The 18,428-nt window shown below is 46.3% G+C and overlaps 1 protein-coding gene across 2 annotated transcripts in view; it reads right to left on the bottom strand.

Moving 5' to 3' along the window:
- GLP2R (glucagon like peptide 2 receptor) overlaps window positions 1-18,428 on the bottom strand; it is a 42,087-nt gene that overhangs the window by 11,693 nt on the left and 11,966 nt on the right. For both annotated transcript variants that reach the window (XM_070773090.1, XM_019982522.2), the window contains exons 5-10: window positions 15,708-15,814; window positions 13,304-13,457; window positions 12,722-12,881; window positions 11,619-11,679; window positions 9,242-9,311; window positions 5,704-5,792 (exon numbers count right to left, since the gene is read on the bottom strand). In XM_070773090.1, coding sequence (XP_070629191.1) covers window positions 5,704-5,792; window positions 9,242-9,311; window positions 11,619-11,679; window positions 12,722-12,881; window positions 13,304-13,457; window positions 15,708-15,814 — 641 coding nt within the window. The remainder of the gene's footprint in view (window positions 1-5,703; window positions 5,793-9,241; window positions 9,312-11,618; window positions 11,680-12,721; window positions 12,882-13,303; window positions 13,458-15,707; window positions 15,815-18,428) is intronic.

The following is an 18,428-nucleotide window of genomic DNA, read 5'->3' as shown; positions in this document are numbered from 1 at the left end:
CACATGGGATCTAGCTCCCAGACCAGGGATCAAACCCATATCTCCCTGCATGAGGAGCTCAGAGTCTTAGTCACTGGACTGCCATGGCAGTCCCTATTTTGGATTTTAATAACACATACTTTCATGCATGTCTTATCATCGACTTATTCTCAGGGCCATGCTATGACATTATGTTTTTTAAATAAACTGTTCATCTTGAAATACTTTTCGATCTACAGAAAAGTAGCAAAGATCGCACAGAGAATTCCCACATACCCTTCACTTCCCCTAATGTTTAAGTTGTACAGACCCATGATGGGACCTTTGGCAGCACTAAGAAACCAGTGTTGGCACGTGGCCAATAACTATCCTCCAGACTTTACCCAGATTTTCACCAGCTTTTCCAATAACGTTCTTTTCACATTCCAAAATCCAATCCAAGGTCCCCACACTTAGCATGGAAGAATTGTTAAGGAATGATCATCTTCTAATGACTTTTTGGGTCATTTTACTAGCTGCTATCTCTCTGTGCGTATTCCAAAGGAATTTCCCATTCCTCATATGATTCTGAGTTCTCTTTGGACAAAAGACTATTTACATCTCTGTTTGGATGAAAATCCATAAGTACCTATAGCAGCTCCTCTTATGAACTGTGTTTATGCCCTTTTTCATCTACAGTCATTTGTTTATTTTAATGGTTTAATTTATTGCAGTCGGTTAGCTCTTCAACTAGAGAATGAAATGGCAACCCACTCCAGGATTCTTGCCTGGAGAATTCTGTGGACAGAGGAGCCTGATGGGCTGCTGTCCATGGAGTCACACAGAGTTGGACATGACTGAAGTGACTTAGCATGCATGCATGTATTGGAGAAGGAAATGGCAACCCACTCCAGTATTCTTGCTTGGAGAATCCCAGGGACAGAGGAGCCTGGTGGGCTGCCGTCTATGGGGTCGCACAGAGTCAGACACGACTGAAGCGACTTAGCAGCAGCAGCAACTCTTGTGAGTAAGTACAGAGAGGAGGAGGAGGAGCTGGGGCCAAAGGCAGTGGGACTCGAAGACAGTACCTGGGGCCGGGGTTTGAATCCCAGCACTGCCAATTACTAGCGATGTGGCCCTGGGCAAATTATTTAACCTCTCTCCCTGTAAAAATGAGGATTATACTACTACTACTATCATATGAAATGTTAAAATAATAATAAAAATATTATTAATAATAATAATTCCTAACATTGCCATTTTAAGGACTAAATAACATGGAGCCAACCCTCAGACTAAACCATACCCGATATGTGAAGCATGATCAATAACATTTAGTTGTCACTATTTTTAAAGAAGCCATCTCTCCCTCAGGTTGCTCACAATCTCAGTGACTTGGATCAATTTTTCTTCCATTGTGACATTTTTCTGAAAGTCCTTTATAAGTTCACTAAGAAATGGTTCTGGGCTTCCCTGATGGTCCTGTGGTTAAGAATTTGCCTTGCAGTGCAAGGGACACCAGTTTGATCGCCGGTCCAGGAAGATGCCGAGTGCGGCAGGGCAACTAAGGGCTCCACAACTACTGAGCCTGAACTAGGGGATTTCTTTGGAAGGAATGATGCTAAGGCTGAAACTCCAGTACTTTGGCCACCTCATGCGAAGAGTTGACTCACTGGAAAAGACTCTGATGCTGGGAGGGATTGGGGGCAGGAGGAGAAGGGGACGACAGAGGATGAGATGGCTGGATGGCATCACTGACTGGATGGACGTGAGTCTGAGTGAACTCCGGGAGTTGGTGATGGACAGGGAGGCCTGGCGTGCTGTGATTCATGGGGTCGCAAAGAGTCGGACATGACTGAGCGACTGAACTGAACTGACCTGATGGAGCAACTACTGGAGCCCGTGCTCCACAACAAGAGAAGCCAGTGCAATGAGAAGCCCAAGCACCGTAACTAGAGGGTAATCCTCGCTCTCCACAACTAGAGAGAATCTGCAGGCACAGCAACGAAGACCCATCACAACCAAAGACAGATAAATATATTCTTTAAAGATATGTACTTTAAAAAATAAAATAAAAATAAATTTTAAAAAAGACATGATTCTCCTTTATAAGTTCATTAAGAATCCTGCCCCACACATCACACCAAAAGTTAAGATCATTTTTCTAGGAAGAGCATGTCACCTTCATGCTGGGAACCACAAGAAACAGAGAACTCCCTCCAGGCTGAGGGTCTGCTGGGGTCTGTCCACAATCCAGGGACACTGCTCTCTCTCCAGGTCTGCCTCAGTTGTCCTTTGCCAGACCATGCAGCTGGGCTGGTTACAGTTTACTGCTTGAATGATGGAAGCCGGGGAATGAGGGATAGGATTACAGAAGGTTCTGGAGTCCTAGCAACTTGCCTCTTTGGCGAGTCTCAAGTGTGTCTAATTTAAACTTTTCTAAAATATACTCCTGGAGGGGGTCCAAATCGTGAGAACTACATTCTGAAAGTTCTCGAAAACCTGGGAGAGTTGGAGGCCGGACTGTTCCTACCAGAGTTTGGACAAAATGCATTGGCTTCATCACCCTCTTCTCCTCATCCTTGCAGGGGCCCCAGTAGGGGGGACATGGAAGAGGAGGACCTTCCAACATGGGGGAGGGCAGTATGAGCTGAGTGTGCTCATGACCCCTTGGGGTGACGGGAAGCAGCCCTCCCAGAACTTAGAAATGAGGGAGTTAGCACTGCTCAGACAGAAAGATGGGCAAATGCACGATTCCCTGGACCAGGTGGTAAAATAAGGTGGCCTAAGGGACATTTCCCTGGGGACTCCCCTTGTAGTCCAGTGGTTAAGAATCTGCCTTGCCACGCAGGGGCTATGGGTTCGATCCCTGGTTAGGGAACCAAGACTCCGCATGTCACAGGGCAACTAAGCTCAAGCACCACAACTATGGAGCCTGCGTGCTCTAGAGCCCACAAGACACAACTAGAGAGTCCTCGTGCTGCAATGGAAGATCCCATATGATGTAACAAAGATTCGTGTGCCACAACTAAGACCCAACGAAAATAGATAAAAATAAGTAATTTTTTTTAAAGATAAGAGAAGTTTGAGAGCCATTGTTTTGGATAACTCTAGAGAAGAGCCTGGAAAAGAGGATGTCAGGCTGCTTAGAAACATACTTTCCATGGTCCAACCAGAAAATTGCATGTATCTGGTCCCATGGTCTATGTATTCTGACTGTGTATCAGAATCTTCTAGGAACTCTCCTGCAAGAAGTCCATGGGCAGGGAACACTGGTGGTCCAGTGGTTGCAATCTAGAACCTGTGCTCACAACAAGAGAAGCCCCCCGCCCAAGAAGCCCCCAACTAGCAAAAGCCTGCACACCACAACAAAGACCCAGCAAAACAACCCCCAACCAAAAGAAGTCCATGTGATGGGGCTCCATCCCTCGATACTGAATCTAATATCCAGCGGAGGGGCTCATGAGTCAGGGCTTTGGGGCCGGCTATCTGGTGATGCTTAACACAGCCAGGATGGAAAGCTATCATAGGGGCCACTGAGGGTCTGCAGCTCAGGGACGGCCCAGTGGTCCGTGGTGGGCTTTGGCAGGGTTTAGACACTCTGTCTGTGTGAAAGGTGGTGCCTTGACACTTGTCTGCCCCTGTTTCTGCCTCTTGGGAGTGCTGTCTTCTGATGGGTTTTCATGGTGACTGGGTTTCCCTGGTGGCTGGTTAGTGAAAGGATTCCCCGGTGAATGGACCCAGCCAGGGTAGAGGGGAGAAGCCCTGCTCTTGGCCTTGGATCTCCACCCTCAGAGACGGGTGAGAGGCTTAGCCTTGGGAAAAGGGCCAGAGAGGCTGTCAGCCACTTGGAGGCTTGGCCAGAGACGCCCAGAAAGACACATAGCTCTGTGTGGTCCGAGCCAGCTCAAGTACCCCCGGGCAATGGGGGTTTGCATAATATCTGAGCCAACAACTGTATATATTTGCCTGGTCCTGAACTGTATGTGTTTATGCTTCTGGAACTCCCGAGGGTAGGGGGTTAGGCTGATAGGACTTGGGGTCTGGAAACCCCAGGCAAATACTATTCATTGCATTTAATTAGGACCTCCTTTAACCCTCATCCCACTCCAGTATTCTTGCCTGGAGAATCCCATGGACGGAGGAGCCTGGTGGGCTGCAGTCCATGGGGTTGCAAAGAGTCGGACACGACTGAGCGACTTCACTTTCTTTCTTTCCTTTAACCCTCGTCACAAGTTGAGGATGGGTCTGGGGTGACTCTCCCAGATGACACACCAGAAAGCAGACCTGGGGAGGCTAAGCGACTTGCCCAAGGTCAGTCCAGGATGAAGGTCAGCATCGGCCCTCCTGATTCATTCTACACCCACATCCCGATCCGTGGCGAGTTGGAACGTGTGCTCCTCACAGATGGGGTCCCCATCCTATTTTCCTTTCACTTGAAGAACAGGGATGGCACATCATAGACCCTCATTGAATGTCTGTCGGAAAAATGAAAAACTACCTTCCCCACACACCTGGCTCAGGGTGGCTTCTGGCCTTAGAGGGAGAAGTCCAGCTATATAGCCACTCTCACGCATATCTCTGCCCCTGCTCTGCCACGTGGACTGACATCTCTTAAGTTTTGAGCAAAACTTTGGGTTAAAACACTGCATCCCCGAGAAGCACACACATGCTATAGAAAGTAGAATAACTGGGAAAAGAGGAGGGGAGGGGGACCTTTGTCTCGCTTTCATTCAGCATTTGATTGACAGCAACACAGAAGTAAGTAATCACCCATGATCTGACACTGTGAGACGGGACCGCGGTCACCATGGAAGCAGAACAAGGGATGCAGCAAAAGCAAGTCCCAGAGAAAACATGACTGTGTTAAAAATGTACTTCTTTGGGCTCCAAAAGTTTGTGGTCACATTACTCGAGGTCTTGATGCTGCTGCTGCTAAGTCGCTTCAGTAGTGTCCGACTCTGTGCGACCCCATAGACGGCAGCCCACAAGGCTCCCCCGTCCCCGGGATTCTCCAGGCAAGAACACTGGAGTGGGTTGCCGTTTCCTTCTCCAATGCATGAAAGTGAAAAGTGAAAGTGAAGTTGCTCAGTCGTGTCCGACTCCTAGCGACCCCATGGACTGCAGCCCACCAAGCTCCTCCGTCCATGGGATTTTCCAGGCAAGAGTACTGGAGTGGGGTGCCATTGCCTTCTCTGACTCAAGGTCTTAAAAATACCCAAATACTCTCTTCTGAGTTGTTGTTGTTCAGCTGCCATGTCATGACTGAGTCTTCTGTGACCCCATGGACTATAGCCCACCAGGCTTCTCTGTCTATGGGATTCTTCAGGCACAGATACTGGGGTGGGTTGCCATTTCCTTCTCCAGGGGCTTCTGAGTTACACTACGTCTTTTATTCTGTTACCTCAAATAAGGCAACTGTCCAACTCCCCTTCATGTGATTCTTTCCTATCCCTGTAAACCACCCACTCTTGGGGGCATTTTTCACAGTTTCCCCCTGGGAATGTGTGTGCCCTTGATTACTCACCACTGACTTCATTTTCATGGGACCAGAAGGTCCTCAATCTTTAGCAAAAGCCTTACATGACACCCTGACACTTTTTTCCGAGGGGCTCTTGCAGACACCCTCATCTCAGGAGAGAAACATATGAATGCCATTTTCCCCCTTCCTGGGACATTAGCCAGAATAGCCAGAAGGGGTCAAAATAAACTTTGACTGTTTGGTACTGACCTCGGGCCACTCACCTGTATTTATAATCTCTGAAGCACATTTGATGAGCTTTGAGCTTAGAAATGAGAAGCTTGAGAATTTTCAGGAAGATGAAGAAATTGACCTTGAAAAAAAAAGCAGATATAAATAAGTGATGGACTCTATGTGGCTATGACTATCAAGGTCACCCTGGACCCTGCCATCAGATCCTTGTCCATGGAAATGGAATGGGGCTGGTTGGCAGTCAGCCAGTCAGGTAGTTAACAGTCAGGGTAATCACCTCTCTCCCAAAGGCCATCTCAACTGAGAGCCTGGAGAGGATTCTAAAGAGTCACTTATCCTTCTGGTTCTGGGACACCCACCACAATAGCCATCTGAGAAAGGCAGACAGACATTTACATGACTATTTTTAATTAAAATTATTGAGGGACTGTCCTGGTGGTCCAGTGGTTAAGAATCCACCTTGCAATGCATGGGACACAGGTTCGATCCCTGGTCAGGGAACTAAGACCCCCACATGACACAAGGCATTGCCAAAAATTTTTTTAAATAAAAATAAGTAAAATAGAAAAGACTTTAAAATGCCTCTATGCAATGGAGAAAGAGCCCATAGAGATGGTGGTCAGGTTATAGTTAACGGAATAAAGTCTCTATAGACATTGAGCCAACACAATACTGATGTCCTTGTCTCAAACCACAGATTGAAACACAAGCTGAAGAATCCAACATGTACCTGTTATTACTTGTCTTATTGGCCTGGGGAAAATCGATACTCAAAGCTAAGAGGGCAGGGTTTCAGGCAAGAGGCTATGTATCCAATCTGCAAGCCAACAGGGAGAAGGGAAATTCCCAGCCAAGGAATATTTAGTAACAGAACACTTAAAGGCAAACTAAGTGTAACCAAGTAATTTATCCCCTTTAATGGGATATCTGTTTTTCATCACAAAGAGAAAAGGCTGTGTCCTTGGCTTAGTGGCTTGTTGAACTTGAGCATTTTTCTTACAAAGTAAGCCTAACAGGGAAAGGCACATATTTCAGGGAATTAATTTCAACCAGGACTGTCTCGTAGGAAATGAAGGTTGTGATGAATGTGTTGATTCATTGTTCTTTGCGTCTTCCAGAGACCAGACAAGAGAAAATGGGCATCAACCACTGACATGGAGTGAAACACCAGCCTAGTGGACCACAGAACCTCCATCCATCCAGGTGCCCCAGAACTCAGGGCTCAGCAGTCACAGTGGGATGGGGCGGTTTCTCATCTGTACACCATCTGGAAAGGGGCTGAAGGAGGGCTTTTTTTTTTTTTTTAACAAGTTTCTTTTTCTTTTGGCTGCACTGCGTCTCCATTACTGTGTACCGGCTTTCCCAAGTCACAGTGAGCGGGGGCTACTTTGTGTCGTGGTGCGCAGGCTTCTCGTCGTCGCGGTGGCTTCCCTCTCTCGGGGCACAGGCCCCAGGGCACGTGGGCTCAGTAGCTGCAGCTCCCAGGCTCTAGAGTGCAGGCTTCCATAGTTATGGCACACGGGCTTCACTGCTCTGTGGCATGTGGACTCTTCCCAGATCAGGGATTGAACCTGCGTGCCCTGCATTCGTGGGCGGATTCTTCTCCACTCTGCCACCAGGGTCCTGAAGGAGGACATTTTTGAAGAACCAAGCCAACTCCTGTTGGATTCTGTGACCAGACGTGGGACACTTAGGATCCCAAACATATAAGGCTCTTTTTCCAGCCCTAGACAATACAGAATGCATTCAATTCAGTTCAGTTCAGTTGCTTAGTCGTGTCTGACTCTTTGCAACCCCATGGACTGCAGCACACCAGGCTTTCCTGTCCATTACCAACTCCCAGAGCTTACTCAAACTCATGTCCATCGAGTCAGTGATACGATCCAACCATCTCATCCTCTGTTGTCCCCTTCTCCTCCTGCCTTCAATCTTTCCCAGCATCAGAGTCTTTTCCAATGAGTCAGTTCTTCGCATCAGGTGGCCAAAGTTTTGGAGTTTCAGCTTCAGCATCAATCCTTCCAAAGAATATTCAGGACTGATTTCCTTTGGGATTGACTGGTTTGATCTCCTTGCTGTCCAGGGGACTCTCAAGAGTCTTCTCCAACTCCACAGTTCAAAAGCATCAGTTCTTCAGTGCTCAGCCTTCTTTATGGCCCAACTCTCATATCCATACATGACTACTGGAAAAACCATAGCTTTGACTAGATGGACCTTTGTCAGTAAAGTGATGTCACTGCTTTTTAATATGCTGTCTGGGTTGGCCATAGCTTTTCTTTCAAGGAGCAAGCATCTTTTAATTTCAGGGCTGCAGTCACCATCTGCAGTGATTTTTGGAGCCCAGGAAAATAAAGCCTCTCACAGAATGCATACGGTCAGATGTACTGTTCTTGGTGACGTTTCTCTGGCAACACTCAGCTGCCGTGCTCAGATCTGGGTCTACAAGTTGGCAGGGGTGGTTGTAGCAAGGTGGGGGCTCAGAGTTTGATGTCATGTAACCCAAAACTCATCTGCCTCCCCACCACCCCATCAGTCCCCTCAACCCCCTCCACTCCTGCTGCATAGACTAAAATGCCTACATTAGAACTACTCCTTTAGGTTAAAACACTCCATTCCTAAGAGCCCTGCTGAAGGAAGGGCACACCGAAGGTGAAGGGAGGCTGAAGGGGGATTTCTCTTTCTTATCTGCTCACTTGCTCATTTTTACAACAAGGAAGGATTCAATCAATACCTATGATCTGACTTGCTCTCATCATGAGAAGGAGAAGATGGGACAGCAAAGGAAAACAACCCATGTGCTGCAACCACTGAAGCCCAGGCACCTAGATCCTGAGCCAAGAAGAGCCACAGCAATGAGAAGCCCGCACACCGCAACACAGAGTAGCCCCACTCACTGCAACTAGAAAGCCCACGCTCAGCAAAGAAGTGCAGCCAAAAATAATAACTAAATATATATTTTTTAAAGGAATAAAGGCCCTTCCTCTGCAAGGTCTCAGAGTAGCATCACCAACTGACTCTAACCCTCAGCACAGCTTTGCGTTAATAGTGATTGACTATATATATATATATTTTTTTTTTCCCCCTCTAAAAAAAGCTTCCTTAGTCTCCCCTCTCTCCTGCTAATGGTGTTGAAATCCAGGCCCATAGCTTTGCTGTCCCTCGACTTGTCCATGACTCAAGACCCTGCAGCCCCAAGGTTTGTCCACATCGAAGACAGTTGATAGGGGGTCACCGAGCTGACTACAGGTTTCTTTACATAGTCTGAAAACCCAGAGAGAAGGAGGCTTAGAGGGTGAGCCTGGATTTAGGTCCTGAACCAAAACAAGAAGTTTCTTGTGGGAAAGGAGATTATATGGCACACTTACTTCTGCCATGACACAACACCCAAGAGGAGTTTCTTATTTGTTTCTTCTCGTTCAACAGATCCAAACCACGGCTCAGCATCTTCATCTCGAGGGATCTGGCCCAGGTTCTTTCTGAGCCAGAGAATTTGATGGGAGGCAGGGAAGGGGGTGGGGTCCTCCACAGCTGCTGAGCTCAGAGAGGGAAAAGGGTGGGTGGGGTGGTCCTCACCGTTATGCAAAGCATCATGGGTCCTCGGATGATCCACCAGATATTCTTATTCCTGTTGTTTCCCCAGCACCTAAGGCAAAGAGTGGGCAGTAGAAGACTTACAGTTGAGACAGTAAAGACCCCAAGCTCCCTGGAAGAAGGCTCACTTGGTGTGGGGAGGGAGGACTCAAATCCCTTCTTACTAGGTTGATAGTGTTGACTTTTTTTTTTTTTTTTTTGGTGAACCAGAAAAATGGTCTTCATGCTAACAGTTTTCAGTGTATCCTTCTACATATTTTCCCATGTTCGTACAAATATAAACTCTTCATTATATGAGCACACCTCGTTTTCCTATGCTTCACTTTGTTGCACTTTGCAGATACTGCGTTTTTTACAGATCAAAAGTTTATGGCAAGCTTGCATAGGGCAAGTCTATTGGCGCCATTTTTTCCAATAGCATTTGCTCACTTCGTGTGTGTCTCTGTGTCACATTTTGGTAATTCTCACAATATTTCAAACTTCTTCATTGTTGTTACATTTGTTATGGTGATCTGTGATCAGTGGTCTTTGATGTCAGTATGGTCATTGTTTTGGGGTGCTGTGAACTGTGCCTGTATAAAACATTGAACTTAATAAATGTGTGTTTCTGACTCCTCCACCAACTGCCCATTCTCCCATCTCTCTCCCTCTCCTCATGCCTTCCTATTCCCCAAGACACAAATAGTGAAATTAATCCAATTAGTAATCCTACAAAGGCCTCTAAGTGTTCAAGTGAAAGAAAGAGACATATCTCTCACTTGATGTCAAATGTTAAAAACAATTAAGGTTAGTGAGGAAGGCATGTCACAAGCTGAGACTGGCTGAAAGCTAGGGTTCTTGCCTCAAACAGTTAGCGAAGCTGTGAACACAAAGGAAAAGTTCTTGAAGGAAATTAGAAGTGCTACTCCAGTGAACACACAAATGATAAGAAAGCAAAACAGCTTTCTGGCTGATACGGAGACAGTCGGAGTCTGGAGAGAAAATCAAACCAGCCACAACATTCCCTTAAGCCGAAGCCTGATCCAAGCAAGGTCTTAACTCTCTTCAATTCTATGAAGGCCAAGAGAGCTGAGGAAGTTGCAGGAAAAAAAACTGTGAAATTAGCTGACATGGGTTAATGAGCTTTAGGAGAGAAGCCATCTTTATGACATGAAAATGTAAGGGGAAGCAGCAAGCGCTCGGTGCAGAAGCTACAGTGAGTTATCTGGAAGAGCTAGCTAAGACCACAAATGAAGGTGGCTACACTGAACAACAGATTTTCAAGGTAGGCTAAGCAATCATCCATTGGAAGAAGATTCCATCCAGGACTTTCATAACTAGAGAGGAGAAGTCAATGCCTGGTTTCAAAGCTTCAAGGGACAGGCTGACTCTCTAGTTAGGGGGCTAATGCAGCTGGTGACTTTAAGTTGGAACCAGTGCTCATTTACATTCCCAAAATCCTAACTTGTACTAGAGCTACCCTGCCTGTGATCTATACATGGAACAACAAAGCGTGGATGATAGCACATACATTTACAATGTGAGTTACTGAAAATTTTAAACTCACTGTTGTAAACTACTCAGAAAAAAAAAATCCTTTCAAAAATATTACTGCTCATTAACAATCCACCTGGTCACACAAGAGCAGTATATGAGAATATTTGATCTTAGTTCCCAGACCAGGGATCAAGCCTGCATACCCTGCATTGCAAGGTTGATTCTTAACCACTGAACCAGCAGGGAAGTCCCTGTTTTGCTTTTAACTTCTGAATTTCTTATTGTGTGTCTCCACTCTTCAATCTCATTTGAGACATAAGAATCAGGGACACATTTTTCTTGTTCTTATGTTCCTGTCTTTACACATACCATTTTTTCAGTCTTCACCCAAGAGCTCTGATGAAGATGAGCAATGAGATTAATGTTGTTTTCATGCCTACTAGCATAACATCCATTCTGCAGTCCATAGATCAAGGAGTAACAGATGAATTACTACAAATCTTTGATTCTTTTACCTATATTCTTAAGTATATTCTAGATGGCCCAAATGGAAGGGAGCAGATATTCTCTTTGGGAAAATGATGTATTCCTTATATTGGGGCCATCTTGGAATGAGGCTTCCCAGGTGGCTCAGTGGTAAAGAACCTGCCTGCCAATGCAGGAGATTCAGGAGATGTGGGTCCAATCGCTGGACTGGGAAGATCCCCTGGAGAAGGAAATGGTAACCTGCTCCAGTCTTCTTGCCTGTGAGATCCCGTGGACAGAGGGAGTCTGGTGGGCTGCAGTCCATGGGGTCACCAAGAGCTGGACATGGCTGAACACATAGCATAGTACATCTCGGAATAACTAGCTCATGGAAGTTCAAAAAGAGTGAGTTACCTACCCTGTATTCTCCAGCTGAGCACGGGCAATGCTCCAGGGCACAACGAAGAGCACCGGGAAGCCTGGGAGAAAACACGGAAATGGGGTCAAGGGCTGGTTGGCCAAACTTGCCTACTGCTCATCCCACCCTGATGGGCCAAGTACACCTGGTTAAAATTATAAAAAAACAAACATCATAGAATTGTGGACTGTGAGAGCTGGAGAGACCTACAGATGGCACAGAGCCATCCATTTGTTGGGAAACCAGGAGGCAAAGAGGAAACCAAATTTGCCACCTGTCACAAAGTAGCTTAGAGTAAATCCAAAGACATTAATCAAGCCTCCTGAATCCCAAGCCAGAGTTAGTCCTTCTGATTATTGCAACCTCAACTTCCCCAAGAATCTATGGCAGCAAGAGCTCCAGATCTCATCCTGGAGATTTGGTTGGCCCATGGACTGAATGTTTGTGTCCCCCAAATTCATACATTGAAGCCCTAACCCCCAGTGTGATGACATTTGAAAAAAGGACCTTTGGAGGTAATTAGGTTTAGATGGCATGTGTGTAGGGGCTGGTCATCATGATGGGATTACTGTCCTTATCAGAAGAGACCAGAGAGCTTGCTTTCTCTCTCTCTCTGCAATATGAGGCTATAGCAAGAAGGCAGCTGTCTGCAAGCCAAGAAGAGGAACTTCATCGGAACTCAACCATCGTGGTGCCACAGTCTTACACTTCTCAGCCTCTAGAACCTTGAGAAATAAACGTCTGCATTTTAAGCCACACAGTCTATGGCATTTGTTACAGCAGCCCTAGTAGATAATACAGTTGGGGACAGGTTAGGAGGAATGTCATCTGACTCTACCAAAAACTTCCCAATTTCTGAACATGTGTATTGGGTCTACAGCACTTATATCTACATAAATATACATGCAGGTGCATGCACACATGTGTACATGTGCACGCATGCACACGCACACACACACACACACACACACACACACACTACCCCTCTCTTCAGAGCCTCTTGTCATTGAGGAATTATCTATCCCAGAGACGTCCCTCCAACTTCAACCAAAAGCTCTACTGGGCTCCCATGTTCAGACAGATCCCCAGTTCAGGTCACTCACCCCAACCCACCAGCAGGTATCTGGGCCACAGCCGCCTTTCTGAAAGCATTATGGGCTCCAGCAGTGTGTGAAGGTAAAGGCCTTCGATGAGCAGCCACGAGTAATTGGTGCCCACAAAGTAGTGCAAGAGGACCTGGGCTGAGCGGCAGGAGGCAGCAATCTGGAAAGGACAGAGCACCTGGGGGTGAGTCCAGGTTTCTCAGCATCTGGACCACAGCGGAGGGGAGAAGGGCCTCCACACACAAGTCCCTGCCTCTGAACTCCCCTCTCTCTCAGACACAAGAGTTTTTTCATACACAGTGCTATTGCACACTTAATAGACCACAGCACAGTGTACATACACAATGGTCAGTGTTCTTGTTGTATGCACTGTCTGCTCTGCTTAGTCGCTCAGTCATCTCCAACTTTTTGCAACCCATTCTCGGGATGTTGGCTTTAAAAAAAAAAATCAGGTGATGCATCTCTTACCAGAAAGACTGACACCCCTTTCTCTCTCTCATCCACTCCCCAGCCTCACCTTCCTGCTCTCTGATTCCCAGGACTGATCCACCAGGTAGAGCCCAGGAATGAGGAAGCACATACCTCCGACACATAGGACAGCCACTCTGTCTCACTGTTGGGCGTCTTGGAGTAAGATTTGTAGAAGATGACGTCTTTCACCAGCACAGCCAGGGCTCTCAGGATGAAAGAGGCAAACAAGTTCATGTGGATGTAGTTACGTGTGCAGTGGAGTTTTCTGGGCAGGGAGAAAACCAAGGGTCTTCCCTCAGAAAAGAATGGCTCAGACCAACAGGTGTGTGCCTGAAACCTGTGTATGTGCCACCAAAGGGCACAGGTTCAGAGTGTAGGCTGCAGAGCTGGATGGATGGTGCAAAGGATCTTACCTCTCTCTGCCTCACTTTCCTCATCTGTAAGACGGGGAGAATAACAGGTACCATTTATAACATGCCAGGCTAGGCTCCAAGCTATTTGCATGCGGATTTAGTTAAGGGCATCCTTACTCCTATCACTTACATCACAGTCTCAGAGGAGTAAGTGCCAGAGGTGAGATTTAGATTCAGAAACTCTGAGGTCCACATATGGCTCTCCAAGACTCTACTCCCTCTAAGAACGTAGGCACTCGTCGCAAAGGCTACATGAGGATCCAACCAGTTAATGGGTGAAAAGTACCCATGCAGCACCTGGCACTTAAGAAGTACACAGAAAATGTCAACTCTCATGACCTCCCTCACCCACCTGGAGCCTCCAGCACCAGCCGACGTAAAACTGCATCCTTGGTCTCTCTAGGCAAAAGGGCCCTTTTCCATCACTGTGTTCTCAGAGCCCCGCCTATGCCCCTGTGTGACACATGCCCAGTCCTGCCTCTCTCTAGAGCTATTATTACTTTTATCGTTTCCAAAAAGATTTGAGCAGATCTTTGTGTTTCATGATTCATGCATTCTTCTCCCTAGACTGGGCAGAGACTGGGTCTTGCTCTCCTCAGAGCCAGAGACAAAAATGAAGACATGGTCGACCCAGGCTCTGCTCAAGTTAATTCTTCTGAGACTGGGCAGTTATCTTCTCCTGGCCTTGTTCTGAGACTTTGGGAACGTGAGTGGAGGTGGTCACCGAGGGCAGTGGGCACAGGCTGCGGAATTCTCTCCTGATATTCAACGATTGCTCTCCCACTGGGGCAGGTGGTCATGACTCCGCTTTCTGCTCCAGGAGCTAAAGAACATCATAGGATTGAGGGGGCAGGTGGGGCCAGACTGGACCTCACACAGCCCAGGTGGGAGTGCTCTGGAACCAGCATCCAGGGTCCCCATCCAAGTCTCTGCATCCGTGTTGAACGCTCACTCTACCACGTTACACTCCATTAGGTTCTTGAATTGACCAAGACCAGGAGACAGCCTTGGAGGGTTCCTTAAGGGGTCTATAAGTATCTCACTTGAGTGACTTCTAAAATGACTTAGTAAAATGCACTCCAGTTTTGGATTCTGAAAAGCGCTACAATAAAGGAATGAAAGTGCTCAGCCTCTGGACCACCTGCTCATGATTTTGGCTCCATCATTCACCAGCTGTGTGACTGTGGGCAAGTCACTTCATCTCCCTCTGTTTCAGTTAACTCACTCATAAAATGGGGGCGATAATAAGGCTAATCTCCAAGGATTAGAATTCATCTTAATTCTGATTAGAAAGAGACTTAAATGACTTAATGCATCTAACAGGGCCCGGCATCCTCAAAAGGTTAATGGCTAATTGGAGTCCGAGGGTCCTGGGTTAAAATCCCAGCTCTCCCACTCACTAATATGCCTTGGGGAAGTTTCTTAATCTTGTCCATAAAAATAGTGCATCCAGTAGAGCTATGGTGAGAATGGGCTGTGGCAGTCATGGGTATGTACGACTAGGAATTTAGAGCAGGGACTAGGAGTTTGGGCAGAGCTCATCTAATCCAATGGAGAAGGCAATGGCACCCTACTCCAGTACTTTTGCCTGGAAAATCCCATGGACAGAGGAGCCTGGTGGGCTGCAGTCCATGGGGTCGCTAGAGTCTGACACGACTGAGCGACTTCACTTTCACTTTCATGCATTGGAGAGGGAAATGGCAACCCACTCCAGTGTTCTTGCCTAGAGACTCCCAGGGATGGGGGAACCTGGTGGGCTGCCGTCTATGGGGTCGCACAGGGTCGGACATGACTGAAGCGACTTAGCAGCAGCAGCAGCAGCAGCATCTAATCCAAAGAGACAAAGACAGAGTTGGGAGCCCCAGGTTCCAGTCCTAGCTGTGCTTTGCAACCCAGGGTGGCTCAGTACCTCTCCCTGGACCTCCCAGATCCCTTCTCTTTGCCTACAAAAATGGGATGGATGGACTGGAGACTGTCTCGGATCCCCTCCAGCTCTGAGGAGCCATGAAATCACCCAGCCTGGTCTCCTGCCTTCTCAAGGAAGCCAATGAGCACATGCCTGGATACCTGCCTGAGCACATGCAGGCAGCAGTTCCACTCACCGAAGAAACAAGAGGAGGGTGAGAGCCAGGAAGAGCGAGACGATGGAGAGAGAGTAGCCCACTGTGTACAACAGCTGCAGTGTCGACAGCAAGGTGCGGTGTTCAACCTGAGCGCAGAGGAAGAGCAGACATGACTGGCAAGCCAGGCAGCTATGGCGTCCAGCCCCTGGATCCATGCCCCCAACCACCAAGGGTCTAGGTTTGAACCCGAGGACACTTGTTGACACCATAGCCCTCTGGCACATCTCAGAGTTCAAGGAAACTTCATGAGTGAAGAACCCACTATGGGTCTCACCTCCGTGGTTGGTCCCACCACCACCCAGCAGCGATGCACCAAGATTCATGATATCCTAAGAGAACTGTGCCCAGGACCAGAGGGTGCCTTGGGAATGAAGACAGGTTCTTTGCCCCTGGATGTGCTGTTCCTACAGTGTAGGGGCCTCTCTCTCTGGAAGACAGGGCCAGCTTTCCATCTCGATGTCTCCCTCCTAAAGTAACTCTTCATAGATGATCCCTTAAACAAAGACCCAGTTAAACACTGGAATATTTTCTGAGTCCCAGGATAGCCTGATGGTGAACAGAGGATAGTTTACTGGAAATTCTGTGGGATTTTTTAATGGAATCCCTTCTCACTCAATCCATTGTGCATATAGCCATCAAGATTATGTTTCTGAATAAATTTTTGCACAAGAACCCACAGCTAATATGTATTATCTGCTAGATTATACCTAAACTTCTCTGCATAACCTTAACAGAAGTTAATCAGCTTCACAGAAGTATAATTGGGATACAGCAAACTACACATATTGAAAGTATAAACCTCGGGAAATTTGGACATGACTATATCTCTGATGTCATTTTCACATTCAAGATAATGAACATTTCCATCACCTCCCCAAAGTTTCCTTGTGGCCCTTTGTAATTCATCTCCTCTCATCGTTTCTTGCCCTTAGAGACAAGTTTGCATTTTCTAAAATGTTTATAAATGGAAACTTCTAAGTATTCAATTTTCTGTTAGGCTTATTTCCCTCAGAGTAATTATTTAGAGATTCATCCTTATCATAGTATGTATCTTAGTTCATTCCTTTGTTGTTTTTATTGTTTAGTTGCTCTGCAACCCCATGAACTGCAGCATGCCTGGCTCTCTTTCACTATCTCCCAGAGATTGCTCAAACTCATGTCCATTGAGTCAGTGGTGCCATCCAGCCATCTCATCCTCCCCTTCTCCTCCTGCCCTCAATCTTTCCCAGCATCAGGGTCTTTTCCAGTGAGTCATCGCTTCACATCAGGTGGCCAAAGTATTTGAGCTTCGGCTTCAGCATCAGTCCTTCCAATGAGTATTCAGGGTTGATTTCCTTTAAGATTGACTGGTTCGATCTCCCTGCTGTTCAAGGGACTCTCAAGAATACTACTCAGCCAGCATTTTTTGACAATATGGATGAACCTCGAGGCTATTATGCTATGTGAAATAAGTCAGACAGAGAAAGATAAATACTGTATTATTTCACTTGTATGTGGAATATTAAAAATGAACAATCAAAAACAAGCAAATCAAATAAATGATCAAACCAAACAAAAATAAACATGTATACACAGAGAACAGAGTGGTGGTTATCAGAGGGGGAGAGGCAGAGGGAAGGGTAAATTAGGTAAAGGAGATCAACTCTATGGTGATAGATGGAAAGTAATCTTTTGGCGGTGAGCATGCTGTAGGGTTTACAGAGGTAGCAATACAGTGTCGTTCACGTGAAACTTAAATAATGTTATAAACCAGTATTACTGTTGAGTAGTATCCTATTATGAATATACCACGATTTACTTATGCACTCACCCATTGATCGACTTTTGGATTGCTTTCAGAGTTTAACTTTCACAAATAAAGTTGCTCTGAAAACTTCTGTACAAGATTTTACGTGGACACAGGTTTTCATCTCTCTCAGATAAATATCTAGAAATAGAATGACAGGGTAGCATGGTATGTGCTTTAACTTCTTAAGAAACTGCCAGACTGTTTTCTGAATAAGCTGTGTCCGTTTACATTCCAACCAGACTGCCAGCTGCTCGGGAATCGACTAACATTTCCTGCAATCAGTCTTTTACATTTCAGTCATTCTAATGGGTATGTCGTCGTGTCTTATGGCGCTTTTATTTGCACTTCGCTAATGATTAATGATGTTGAGAATCACTTCATGTGCTTATTTGCCATCTGTATGTTTTGTTTGGTAAAGTATCTGTTCAAATATTTGGCTGTCTTTTAAATTGGATCATTGGTCTTAATTTTGAATTGTAAATCTTTATATATTCTAGACATAAACCCATCAGATACATGTTTTGCAAGTATTTTCTTCCCCTTTATGGCTTGCCTTTTTATTTTTTTCAGTTCAGTTGCTCAGTCATGTCCGACTCTTTGTGACCCCATGGACTGCAGCACACCAGGCTTCCCTGTCCATCACCAACTCCTGGAGCTTGCTCAAACTCATGGCCATTGAATCAGTGATGCCATCCAATTACCTCAACCTCTTCTCCTCCTGCCCACAATCTTTCCCAGCATCAGGGTCTTTTCCAATGAGTTCTTCACATCAGGTGCCAAAGTATTGGAGTTTCAGCTTCAGCATCAGTCTTTCCCATGAATATTCAGGACTGATTTCCTTTAATTGACTGGTTTGATCTCCTTGCAGTCCAAGGGACTCTCAAGAGTCTTCTTCAACACCACAGTTCAAA

The sequence above is a fragment of the Bos indicus genome, chromosome 19, assembly GCF_029378745.1.
Source record: "Bos indicus isolate NIAB-ARS_2022 breed Sahiwal x Tharparkar chromosome 19, NIAB-ARS_B.indTharparkar_mat_pri_1.0, whole genome shotgun sequence".
Lineage (NCBI taxonomy): Eukaryota > Metazoa > Chordata > Mammalia > Artiodactyla > Bovidae > Bos > Bos indicus.
Note: the sequence above shows the minus strand (reverse complement) of the source record. Positions and strands in the feature narration are given on the sequence as shown.